Genomic DNA, 13,204 nt, shown 5'->3' with positions numbered 1-13,204 from the left:
TCACTAGCTGAGAAAATGTTTTTGGTTTTTTTGTAGTCTTGACTCAGAGGGGCTGTCAGTCCTCACCTCTTCCCCTTAGGCTGTCATCGCTTCAGTTGACCTCTTGCATATGGCAAAGAACTTGCCAGAACAACCCAGGCTCTGTTTTAGTCCTTCCTAGAACAAAATGTCCTAAAACACTTTAGCATGGCACAACATGTTGCTCTCAGGAATAAAACCCAGGGAAGACTGCATATGGCAAATGTTTTCTAGGGAGCAGAAAATCTAGTAGAAAAGTAGTACAAACTCTCTACCTTCCAGATCTTAACATATGAAGACTAATACTCAAATCCATGAAAATTTTATCCATTGCTGCACTATAAATCAAAATGTATGATTCCTTCAGATTAGTCTTCATGATTTAGAAGCAAAAGAGTAAAGGAGAAAAAAATCAGAGGATGCTTGGCAATCTTTTCTAAGGATCTGAGACACTCTCCTTTCATTTTACTGATGAGAAAATAGGCCAGAAGGGTGATGCCACTGAATACTGGCAGAACAATCTTGAAACCAGCACATTTGATATCTGGTCTAGTGCACTTTCCACCACACCTTGTTGTTGCTTGAGATGAGGCAGAGAACACCTAATGGAGTCATTGCATTCAGCATTAAGTTGTTAATAAATGAGAAATGGTTCAAATAAAATGCAAGGAAAGCTTGATGACTTACTTTGGGATTTTTCAGGATAGGTTCTGGCAACTAGTTAGATAACCAGATGCTTTAAATATTATAAGACCCTGAAGGTTTGAAAGCCTATTCTTAGAAAACCAGGGAACACTTTGGTCAGCAAGAACAATTTTAATGCTAGGGAAGTTCCTGGGCATTATGCTAGACCTCAACCCCTGGCATTGGCATCCATCGTGCCAACTCATTGCAGGAGGTGGGTGCATAGCAAATGTTCGATGTAAGGTAGAAAAGATGCTGTGAGCTGATATAATTTAAGCTATTGGATCCTCTAATATCTGATTCTCTAAACTTCCAGGATTGGTGTGGATACTGGATATATAGGGAACTGCCAAGTTTCATGTCAGTCAGTAGTTTGCCTCTTCCCTGTTCAATCATACACAAACTTTTGTCAGCAAGTATAAAGATAGAATTGTACTTCCTTTTTTTTTTTTTTTTTTCACTTGTTGCCTTTTGCTGCAGGGGATGATAAATAGATGAAATTCATGCAACAGAAAGAAGTTAATGAATTAATGGCTTGTATAGCTCCTAAGTGGATAATAAATAGTGAGCAATAAACTTTATTTGAAATAAATTGTAGTGAAGGTGAGTCTCTAAAAAAAAACAAAAGTTATATGAATAAGAACTAAAAAATAGCATCTATATGTATAGCTATTTTTTGAAGTTATAAACCCAGACCACTAGCATTTGTGATTGAGATGATGTATCAATCAAATGGATCTGATATCCTAGCCATATCAAGGTCATCTGCTGTTTCTCTGGCTTTGGTCCTGTATTTGGAAACCCAAAATGATTAAAATAAGAGGACTTGGACGGTCTGACTCTGTAAACATCAACCAAATATATTCATATGGTGATTATAAATGGGGAACAGTGAAGGGTCTAGTTAAAAACAAAAAATGAATACCAGCCAGGTGTGGTGGCTCACACCTGTAATCCCAGCACTTTGGGGAGCTGAGGTGGGTAGATTATGAGGTCAGGAGATTGAGATCATGCTGGCTAACATGGTGAAACCCGGTCTCTATTAAAAATATAAAAAATTAGCTGGGCATGGTGGCACGTGCCTGCAATCCCAGCTACTCTGGAGGCTGAGGCAGGAGAATCGCTTGAACCCATGAGGCGGAGGTTGCAGTGAGCCAAGATCGCACCACTGCACTTCAGCCTGGGCAACAACGTGAGACTCCCTCTCAAAAAAAAAAAAAAAAAAGAATACCTTTCTAAATGAACACACATCAGACTAAAAATGTGAAAAAATACATTAGTGATTTGGAACCAAAGCATCAAATGAAGAAATGAGAGATAATGCTTGTATCATTTGTCTAAGACAGAGCAAGTCTAACAGGTCCCTGAAATGACAGTCTGTCTGTTGTCTTCTGTCTTCCTTTGAGTAGCCTCCTTTACTCATAAAGGACCAAAGGTGGTGGTGAGTATGACTTAAGGCATCCTCCAAAGGTTACCCTAGCTTGGAAAACTTGCTCTCATAAACTGGAAATCATATATATATATATATATATATGCACACACACACACATATACACACATATATATAAATATATACTATATATGCACATACACGGTGTGTATATATATATATATACACACACATATATATATATATAATCGTAAAAGCATTTCAGTGTTTAAGAGAGTAAGCTTCAACGATCCTGTGTGGGATAACCACTTGGTGGATCTGAGGCAAAGTGGGGCGTAGAATAAACACTGGGAAAACTAAGGACCCAAGAAGATATGCATCAGCATAAGAACATACATGTTGGGTGCTTTTGCAACTAAAAGCACCTTTCACTTATGTTATCTTATTGATCTTCACTGTGAAACAGGCAGACCAAAACATTATTCTAATAATTATTATTTTATGGATAGGAAAATTGAGACCCAGGAGGTTTAAATGGCATGTTGCTATCACAAAGCTCTAGGTGCAGAGATAGGGAATGAGCATTGGATTTCTGCCTCCACGCATAGTTGTCCTTTCCCCTGACCATGAGCCTTCTTTGGAGTGGGCCTTCAGAGACAAGAGGCACATTTTTTTTTTATTTTCTATGGAAGGTGAAGAGGTTCTTTGAGACTCCAGGATCTTCTGTCAACCAGGTTTCCTCATGTGACACCCCACTAATCATGGTGGGATTAACCTGTCTAGTCTCAGCACCAAAGATTTTGTATGTGCTTACATTTGAGTGTTCATGTACCATACAGGAAAAGCACAATACTCAACAGGAAATCACTCAACAGGGTCGAACTTCACTTTGAATTTCAACTTGATGTTTTAGATTAAGAACTCTGCAAGTAGAGCATTCATTTATTTATCTCTGGAACACGGGATCTGTTGGATAAATAAATGATTCTTTATGATGGGCTGGGCATTCCCAAAAGAAGTTAACTAACGTGGGTCATGTTGGTGAAAAATTAGATTTTAAAGTAAATAAATGTGAAACCAAATAAGCAGTAGCCAGATTCTACATTACCTTTAGTTTGAGGGCACAGAATCTTGGCTTCTGTCTTCTCAGACCTCGAACCCCAAAGCTCATGACTATCCCTTTCACCTAAAGCAAAAGAAACTGGGGCTTCTTCTGTTGTAATTTCCCATCAGTCCTTATCTGAGACACTAGGCTCCAGCAGGGTACTTATAATCCCTGGAATATTGACAGAGGCCCAGGATGTGGTACTGTACATGAGGGGTATGTACACATAGAATCTGATGCTTATCTATGGACTGGCTAAAATCTCAGCATTTTGAAAGAAAAGGTTTACAGGGAGTAACAGAAATAGCAGCAATTGCAGCTGATGGTTCCATTAAGTCAATCCCCTCCGAGGCTCTGAGGAACAGGTAATTACAAGCAGGCTGGTTGCTCTCCTGGATAGACTAGCAGGCAACTTGCTGTTAGAAACCTCAAAATACCTTCTTCTGAGGTCTCTGTGACCCAGTAATCAGCAGAGGAAAGTAGAGCTATTCATGCCTTTGAAGGATGGCTTACCACTGCTGAACACCAGAGCGAGGGGCTGCCTGATTGTGGAGGCCTCCCTGCTGCTGGATTCTGTACTCACTGGGCATTACCAATCAAAAGCAGGTGTCACAATCAAATGGTGACTGTTCCTCAACTGAAAGGGCTTCCATTTTGGAAACCCTGCCCTATTGTTAAGAACTTCCTTAAGGCCTGCTTATTACTCATCAGAGACAAAACCCAAAATTAGGAATAGCTTCCTTAATCATGATTGTCCAGGTAACATGGAGCGCCCAATGAAGGTCCCTGCAAGCACACTCCCCAGAGTAGTGCCTCAGCATTTTGAAAGGCATCCAATGGCAGATGATTCCATTTCTAGTTAAGAGTTCAAACTTATCATCCTGGCTCCAAAAGCTTTCTTCCCAGCCAAGTGCTCATGAGATGTGCCTAGGGCTGTTGCCACAGCTCAGTGGGATTGGCCTAATTATATTAGAATCCCCCCTCCAAAAGTTACCATTCCTGGAGGAAAAGAGGGTAAAAAAACATGCAAACTGACTTTGAGTGCTTTTAAAATGAAAGATCCTTGGCAGACCCCAAATGTACTTAAATACCTACAGGATGAGACCTAGGGGTCTGCATTTTAACAAAGCAAATATAATTCTCAGGCACACTGAAATTTGATTTGCACTAGGTTAAGAATTATGAGACCTTCCAACCCCCTTTCCAGCCTCAGGGACATTTGCACTGAATGTAGTTACGCAGGACACCAGTGAGTCCTTTGTTGTCCTCTTTCCTCAAGGATTATGCTTGCCCCTGTGTAAAAGCATTAGTCCGTGGACCACATCTGAGATAGGGGCAGTGATAAAAACAGTCAAGCTGCAAGAGATGACATCCCTCTTTTCTCTCACAAAGGCAACAATGCCTCTAAGGTTAGCCAAGGCCTCAGATGAAGATATCTCACAGCATCCTCAGCTTAGAGCAGACCCCAACTCGATGAATGAAAATTAGATACTCCAGCTTCAACACTGAGAGCAATTTTTCTCCTCCCTTTTATAAATCACTAGAGCAAGGATCCCTCTGAAAAGGTGAGAAGTCCAGGTCCCTGATGATAGATTTTTAGGAGCTGACCATCCCATTTATTCCAAGATTTTGAATGGTTTTAACTTTGTCTTTTTGCCTTCCTCAAATACCCATGTTCATGATAGATAAGATGGGTTCCTGGAGCACGATGAGCCTTACATTTACAGAGGTAAATAGAAGCCCTGTGGACAAGGCTGGTGGGCTTCACCATGGGCTGCTGGCATGTGAAACTGGCTGCAAGACTGAATCAGAAGTCTCGCTTGGTGGAGGCTTCCTCAGCTCTACCTGTAGCTTGTGTAAGTACAAGAATGAAGGATAAAAAGGAGTGTGTGCAAGTGGTCTGACCAGAGGAAAGAAGGGACTCGTGTCTCTATCCTTCTCATCTGCTGTTCCTTTCACTTCACAGGCTGCACAGGGTAAGGGGTGGAGTGCAGGCAGACAAAAATCAATAAAAGGTAGAGAAAAAGGGAGATAAGAGGCAAAGAAAAGGGTGAAGGAGAAAATTATGAGAAAAGAAATGAAAGTCAGAAAGAGAGATAAGAAAGAAAGAAGAAAGGAGAAATAAAAGACCCGGGGAAAGGAGAGAACAAAAGAGCTTTGAGAAGCAGAGACACTGGAAAAAGAGTGGGAAAACAAAGAGACAGACAGCAAGAGAAACAAATGAGAAACAGATATAAGAAAGAGACAAGAAAGATGAGTGACAGAGAGGTCAGAGAGAAAGGCAAGAAACAGTGGGAGATGAGAGCCATGAAACACAGAGATGAGAAACAGAAGTGAGCAGAAAAATGACAGAGACAGACATAAAAAAGAGAGACAGAATATGAGAGGCAGACAGAAATAGAGGGGGACCAAGAGATCTGTGCGGCTGAAGGGGGCAGATGCCAGCCCCTTTGTTTCTGAACTGGCTTCCTTTGCACCCCCCATCCCATACTCTTTCCATGTTCTCAACAGTGGTGAGGAGCTACTTGTTCCCTCACTGAGCTCTCACATGAGAATGTGATGCACTTCTATTCTTCAGATAAACAGCTAAAGGATAAGGACAAACTATCTCCATCATTCATTTAAATTCAATTGTCCCTAGAGCGTCTCCTTCTACTATGCATGCCCTACTGGAGCTTTCATCAGATCGAGCCCATCCCCAGGCTGGCCTCTGCTCATGTGTTTCTGTGTAAAATTTTTCTCTGCTTTGGTACAGAGACTTTCAAGAGTTCACTTACATCTCCCAAGGACAGATTTACCATCAGATGGACACTAGATAGATTGGCTTCCATTTATATCTGGCTCTGGGTATGCTGGCTGTTTCCTGGTTTGTCATGCCCTGAAAAATCTGTAACCTCTTCTAATAAAATGAATAATGGAAAAGTGATTTTAAATGGTTTGTAGTTTGCTATCAGAGGACTATCATACATATGAAACACCCAGAGCCTTAATGTGCTTAACATCTTTTCCAGCTTTTTGAACAAATTGGGCTACTTTATCCCCAGGTATAAATCAATTAGCAGAGACATAACCAAGGAGACATTCAAAACCAAGTTAAGATCTCTGAGTGGATGACAGATGTTACACTGAAAGTCAGTGACCAGCATGTCTAATGCTACAGTTGCGCCTTTTATAAAACGTGCCTAAATCCCTCTATGTTGCTAGGAGAGGGGGAGAAATTACATACATGCAAGGAAGAAAAGAGGTCAGATGGAATTAATAGGTACAAATCAACATAAGACTTGGATGTGTGTATCTTACTAAGAGGCATACATTAAGGCTTAGTGTACAAGTACTTACATCAGTACCCAGTTTCATCAACATGTGGAGAAAGAAAGCATCAAGTTCCTTCTCTTCTATGTAACCTTTTTCTAAATGCAAGAAAATAAACATAAATAATAGTAACATATAAAATAACACATGACAGTATTTATCTAAATATGTTTTTAATCTCACAATTTATAAAGCTTCCATCAACACTATTTTTGCTATTCCAATAACAAAGTGCCAACACCTACCTCTAGAAGACATAGGTTTGAACAGTAAACACTGTTCCAGAATAAGTGCTTTATGCTAAGGTTTATATTAGTGTTTGGAAAAGAAAGGCTATTAAGTACATGAATTTTAATCAACGAATAAGCGTGAACTTTACAATAAAATTTAACCAAAAATTTTTGAAGCCTGGAGAAACTTAACAGGTGTAAGTATTGAATCCCAGTTTGCAGAGTTAAAACACATCTTTTAGATATTTTGTTTCTTTATTAATAAAAACAAATATTAAGTAGTTCCATTTTATTTTCAAGTAGATTTTTGGTGGAGGAGTCTTTTTTTGGTGGAGGAGTCGTTTTGAAAGTTGATAAAATTTATCCTCATTTTGAGAGAGTGAAGGGTGTACAACAAAGTCACTGAGTGAAAGTGAGCCCATTTAGGGAAGGATGACTTCAAATAGCTGAGTCCCACAAGCCTTGAATGTATACAATGATATTAGTCATTATATATACAATATATATGTATGTCTACCCTATATATGGCGTGCACACACACAAAGAGATATTGGAAAGGGGAAAGTGGAAATTCTACCACCCAGAATTTTAACAAGTTGTATAGATGTGTATCACCAGTATGCCAAATGTCTGTTAATGATACTGTATTAGGTACAACGCATTAACAACCCAGGTCGATAACTTTCCCTACAGTACAGGGGAAACTCTACGTCCTTTCAGCGGGCTGAGTTTAGAGCCACGTCTACACCTGAGTGTGCAAGTAGCTTGTTCTACTCACCATCCGCATCAAAGCGCTGCCAGACCTGCCAGAAGCCAGCGGCGTCCAATCGCCCCGGAGTCGGTTCGCGGGCGCTGTCCATGGTGTTGACGACGAAGACCAGGCACCGGCGCGGAAGGACCTAGACAACTTTGGTAAGGACTCCTTTACGGAATTTCTTGACTCCCTGTCCTGCTTCCTTCTCTATCTGATTAGCTTTGAGTAACTGTTGCTGTGGAGGACGCGAGCGCTGCTGGCCGTGGCGTCGCTGAGCCGTCCCTCAGCCCTCAGCAAAAACCAGCTGCTGGAAGCCCGCCCCGCTCCTGGCGCGCTGGTCCCCGCCCCGCCCTGCGCGCTGTCCTGGCAGATCCTGTCTGTCTCTGCGCGTGGGGTATTCAGGAAGAAAGAAACTGTCTCCAGGCGTCCACGGCTCACTGCTTTTGCCCTTTAACTTGTTTGTCAGACTCAGAGAAGACATCCCTCTTACGTTTGACTCACTTTCCAAACTTGTGTCTCAAGGGGTTTCTAGGGAGAGCTGCCTCATTTAAAAGGTTGCAGGAAGTGTCAGGGTTAGGGCCCTTTGGGCTTGAGGATTTAGAAATGTAGTGTGTGGGGAGGGTAGGTGAGAAGAGATGGTGGTGGTGGTAAGTGGTTCCCTTTAAGCAAGGAGTAAGTCAACAGCAATTATTGAGTCCTGATTGTATAGGACATACACATTGCTGTACCATAATGCACTGTAAGGACTTGCAACTAAATAGGGATACTGCAAGTCACTGTGATTTAAAGTAGCATCATTAGGATGCTGAGGAAAATATAAACTAAGCTGTACTCTGCCAGGAAAAGAGAGTCTGGGGGAGATGTGTCTGCCTGCAAGGTACTTAGGTAGAAGGCTTAGATGATTGTGTTTGGCTCCTAAGAGCCACATTAAGACCGAAGGATAAAAATCAGTTGGAGGAACACAGAGCTTTCTAACAATCAGGACTGTACAAAATTGGGCAAGGCTTTGTGAAAAAGTGTACAAACTACACTGATACCTTTTGACTATATGTTTACAACCTTTCGTTGGATAATCTATAGAAAATACTTGGATATTAGATAAGAAAGTTGAACCAGATGTAGATCTTCTTTACGGCACCCTGACTCTGGTTTTAGCATTCAGAATTATTTATAAAAAGCACACATGCATAAGTCATCTAAATCAGAGTAGTGAAAAGAACAAGACACTCATGGTCAGATAGTCCTGGATCGGGATCTGAGTTCCATTATTTACCAGCTTTGTGACCTGCACCATTAGTTCTCATCTCCCTAAGCCTCAATTTTCTTATCTGTAAAATGAGGATTAAAACATCTGTTTTGGAAGGTTGCTGTGAGGATCAGAGCCATACATAGCAATGCCCAGTGAATTATAGCTGCTATGGTGTTGTAGTTAATGAGGGGTGACTCTATTAGAGAAAACAAGTAAAGTCTAAGAGATTGTCATAGCCAAGAGGAACCTAATGAATCATGACAGAGAAATGTAATGTTTTATCCTGGACGTGATGCTGGAACAGAAAAAGTCCATTAGGTAACAATTAAGAAAATTTGAATAAATATGGACTTTAGTTAATAATAATGAAAAAAATGGTTCAGAAGAAAACAGTTCTGGGTTCGGGGCCCAGCTTTGCCTCTTACTAGTTGTGTGTGATATTGGGCAAGTTACTCAAAAGAAGCCTCACTTTCTTTGACTGTAAAATGGGAATAATCGTAGTATTTACCCTGTGTTATTATCATAAAGGTCAAATAAAAAATCACATAAACCTATTGTCACAGTATATACAGTAACATTCAGTGTAAGTTAGCTACTAAAATGATGAATCTTCCATACATACATATTTGGAAGATGATGAAGTAAACTTCAGGATTTTTGAGGAGTGTGGCCTAGCCTAAAGAAGGAAAAGCAGTATCATCACCAATGAAACAAGTGCTGGGTGCAAAAATTGGAGAAAAGAATATGTAGCATAGGAGGGGGTAAGGGTTCAGTATCCATAATTATCATCTGTGACTTTGGGAAATTATTGGATACAATATCAAGCACCAGTTACAAAAAGTAATTGGTATGAACTCACCAGGGCTGATCTTGTTTTCTGATAAGTAGTGGAAAAAGATAAAACAAAGCAGATTTCAGAAGTAATAATCAAGATCTAATGTGGAGGGATGGTTAAATAAATGATAGCAAATCTCTATGATGGGCTTTGCTGCATACACAAAAATCTTGATTTTGAAGCTTGATGATCCAGAAAAATTCTCAAAACGTAAGGTTAAGATTAAAAAGCAAGTTTCAAAAGTGTACATATGTGATGACTCAATTCTGTAAAATAAAATCCATGTTTCTACAAGTAGAAAACATGGAAGATATACACTAGTGACATTAATGATATGTTTCTCTGGAGTGGTGAAGAGGGAGGCTCACAGATTATTTTAATTTTGATATTTGTAATTCTTTTGTCTTAAAACTTTGTGCAGTAGGCATATAATGCAAGCTATTATAACTTTTCAAAGTTGTGAAAGTGAAATCTAGGGAAAGAAGAAGAAAAGTACAGCCACAAAGATTATTGTTCTCAGGACTGGAGAACACACAGAACTTGGAACACTTTCCAGGAGCCTGTCATCTGGAGCTCTCTGGGGAGCTGCAATCTCCATTCGATAATTTATTTCCTGTTTTCTTTGCATCCAAATATTTATCATGGCACTAGGTAGGTAGATACTGCTTAGGTATCCTGCATTCTCTCATGTAAAGGTTTCTCTTTTAGAAAGTCATCCAAGCCCTTAACAGAAAAGAGAGCCAGTAGGAAGGTATTTAAGGATCCTGTATCAGGAAGGAGACACCTGTAAGACTGTCTCACTGGAAAAGTTCTCCTGCCTAAACTGGAGTGATGGAAATGGGGATGAAAGAACTAGAGCTGGTTTATCAGAGTCCCTTCCTGTCCAAAAGGAGAACTCAGTGTAAAGCAAATATTCAGCAGTTGGAATCAAGTTGAAATACATTATGCATCTTATGGATTAATTAGCACTTTCCACAGAGATTCTGATTTTAATAGTTTGGAGTAAGACCTCTACATTGATTTTTTTTTTTTTTTAAGAGTTCCCCTAGGGATTACATTAGAACCTCTCACTAACCTTCTGCCTATAAGTTTCCTGCTGCTCATATTCTGATCATTTTATTATTTAGGTATGGTGTCTCTGAAGGATAATCAAGAAAAGGAAAAAACTTCTAAAGAATTAACATTACTTTCTTATTAATACACTGTCTCTTCCAAGAAAAGGTTAGAATTTATACTTATATGTCATCCTGGTAAGTTTTGACAATTGATGGCTGAAACTAGAGAGCAAAATCAGTTGTTTTTCTTTTTTCCGTACTGATTTCATTTTCTCCTGCAATCATTTCCTGCTTTTCTCATTAGCATAGCTAATTGATGGTTAGTTGCACAAGAAGCGGCAGTGGTCTATAATTTGAAGCATTGCTAATTAACCCTGATGCATCCATTCAATTCTAAGCTAAAATATCTGCATCTTTTTACAAATTCAGAATGATATTTCTAACTGGAAATATAAACAGTACTCATCTTCCAATGTTGTTGAACATTCAAGCATTGTAGATACCTCACAGACTATACAGTAGACCTTAGAATTCAAAGAGACAGCCTTGGTTTAAGGCCACGTCAGTTCCAAAGGGCCATGCAAGCAGAACAAAAGAAATTGGACAGTGGTTTTCATAAGAAAATAAGAAAACACTAGAAATAGAGTTAATGTTTTAAAAATATGTACATTTTACTGTTTCCTTTGCAATCACATGAATAGTACAGATAATTTAAACAATATAGATTAGAAAAACTACAAAACAAGAAAGAAAAGCTTCTTCCATAATTTTGACACTTAGAGATAATCAGCAATAATAACTTATGGGTTTATGTCCTTACAGTAATTTTTTATATGCACAATGTATTCTATATTACACCAATGATACCACCTTTTCTTAATGAGTTGATATCACTAAATTATGAAAGAAGACGTTTGTAACTTATACTAAAGCACAAAACCAGTTCTTTAAAAGCTCTACATCTGTTAAAGTAAGTTGAAACTAAGTATTTTTCCAGCCACTTAGACAGCCATCTTCTTACAAACTTAATAATGCAAATGCATAGTGTAGTTTTTAAAATTTATTTTCTTCCTATTTTTCCCCTTCTGGGTCTACATTCCTAAATTACATACAGGTTTATCTCAGCACCAAGTCTGATACATAGTACTTTCTAAACAAATGGTAGGTGTAGCTAAATCTAGGTGTCTACACAAAATAAGGACATTATTATATTTAATTCCCAAATAGTTTGTAAATTTTGTTCATGAAATATTGTGATACATTAATAACCATTTCTTTTTTAACCTAAATACATGTGTACTTAACTTGTTAACTTGCAGCTTTTTAAAATATAATCATTTCAAAGCTATACATTTCCTTCCAAGTAAGGCTTAAGACACATCCTATGAGTTTTGTTTAATTATAATTTTCTTCTGATTCCTACTGTGATTTCCCTTGGCCCGTGAGTTAAAATGTTCCTAAATTCTAGGCCGGGCGCGGTGGTTCATGCCTGTAATCCCAGCACTTTGGGAGGCTGAGGCGGGCAGATCACAAGGTCAGGAGATCGAGACCACGGTGAAACCCCATCTCTACTGAAAATACAAAAAATTAGCTGGGCGCGGTAGTGGGCGCCTGTAGTCCCAGCTACTCAGGAATCTGAGGCAGGAGAATGGCGTGAACGCGGGAGGCGGAGCTTGCAGTGATCCGAGATGGCGCCACTGCACTCCAGCCTGGGCAACAGAGGGAGACTCCGTCTCAAAAAAAAAAAAAAAGTTCCTAAATTCTAAATACACATGGTTTATGTAACTATTTTGTTATTGATTTTTAAATCTAATTGCATTGTAGGTGGAGAACGTGATCTATAGTAGCCATCTTTTGAAATTTGTTGAGGATTGCCTTACGGCCCTTTATAAAGTAAATATTTATAAATTTTTAGTGTGTGCTTGAAAAAAATATGAATGTCTCCATCTGGGGATGTAGTGTCCTATGTATGTTCATCACATCAGGTATGTTAGTTACATTGTTTAAACTTCTATATCCTTACTGATTTTTTGCCTGCTTGATTTAAAGATTATGAAGAGATATGTTTAAGTCTTCTGTTCTGTTGGTCGATCTGTCTGGTTCTTCTTGTCATTATTTGCATTTTTTTGTTTTATGTATTTTGAGACTATGTGACTGGGTGAATATTGATTAAAAGTTATCTGTTCTTGGTGAACGGATTCCTTTTATTATTGTATAGTGACCTTTTATCTCTTGTAAATTTTTTTGCTCTATTAAAGTTTATTTTACCTAATATTATTATAGGTGCATCCACTTTCTTTTGTAGTATTTGCTTCATCTAGCTATTTTTATCCATTTACATTCATCATCTTACCTGTTTTAGATTGTATCCATAGAATATGTAGCTATTTTTACTTATCGTAATTACTGATATATTTGGATTTACTTCATGTTATTTTTCCTGCCTTCTGTATGTTTATTTTTCCCTTCTATCCTCTCTGCTTTTTGCTTAATAAAGTTTTTTCTTTCATTTGGTTTTTCTTATTTATTAACTTGGAAATTATACATTTATCTTCTGTTTCAGTTTTTTTAA

General features: G+C 38.7%; 1 protein-coding gene across 1 annotated transcript in view; it reads right to left on the bottom strand.

Moving 5' to 3' along the window:
- Window positions 1–7,938, bottom strand: part of SCGN (secretagogin, EF-hand calcium binding protein) — a 50,282-nt gene extending 42,344 nt beyond the window's left edge. Inside the window, exons 1-2 of the mRNA XM_033216427.1 lie at window positions 7,518–7,938; window positions 6,537–6,607 (exon numbers count right to left, since the gene is read on the bottom strand). Of these exons, the coding sequence (XP_033072318.1) occupies window positions 6,537–6,607; window positions 7,518–7,599 (153 nt within the window). The 5' untranslated portion in view covers window positions 7,600–7,938. The remainder of the gene's footprint in view (window positions 1–6,536; window positions 6,608–7,517) is intronic.
- Window positions 7,939–13,204: the final 5,266 nt, after the last annotated feature.

This window comes from Trachypithecus francoisi, unplaced genomic scaffold, assembly GCF_009764315.1.
Source record: "Trachypithecus francoisi isolate TF-2019V2 unplaced genomic scaffold, Tfra_2.0 Lachesis_group10, whole genome shotgun sequence".
NCBI lineage: Eukaryota > Metazoa > Chordata > Mammalia > Primates > Cercopithecidae > Trachypithecus > Trachypithecus francoisi.
This window is presented reverse-complemented; position numbering and strand designations above follow the sequence as displayed.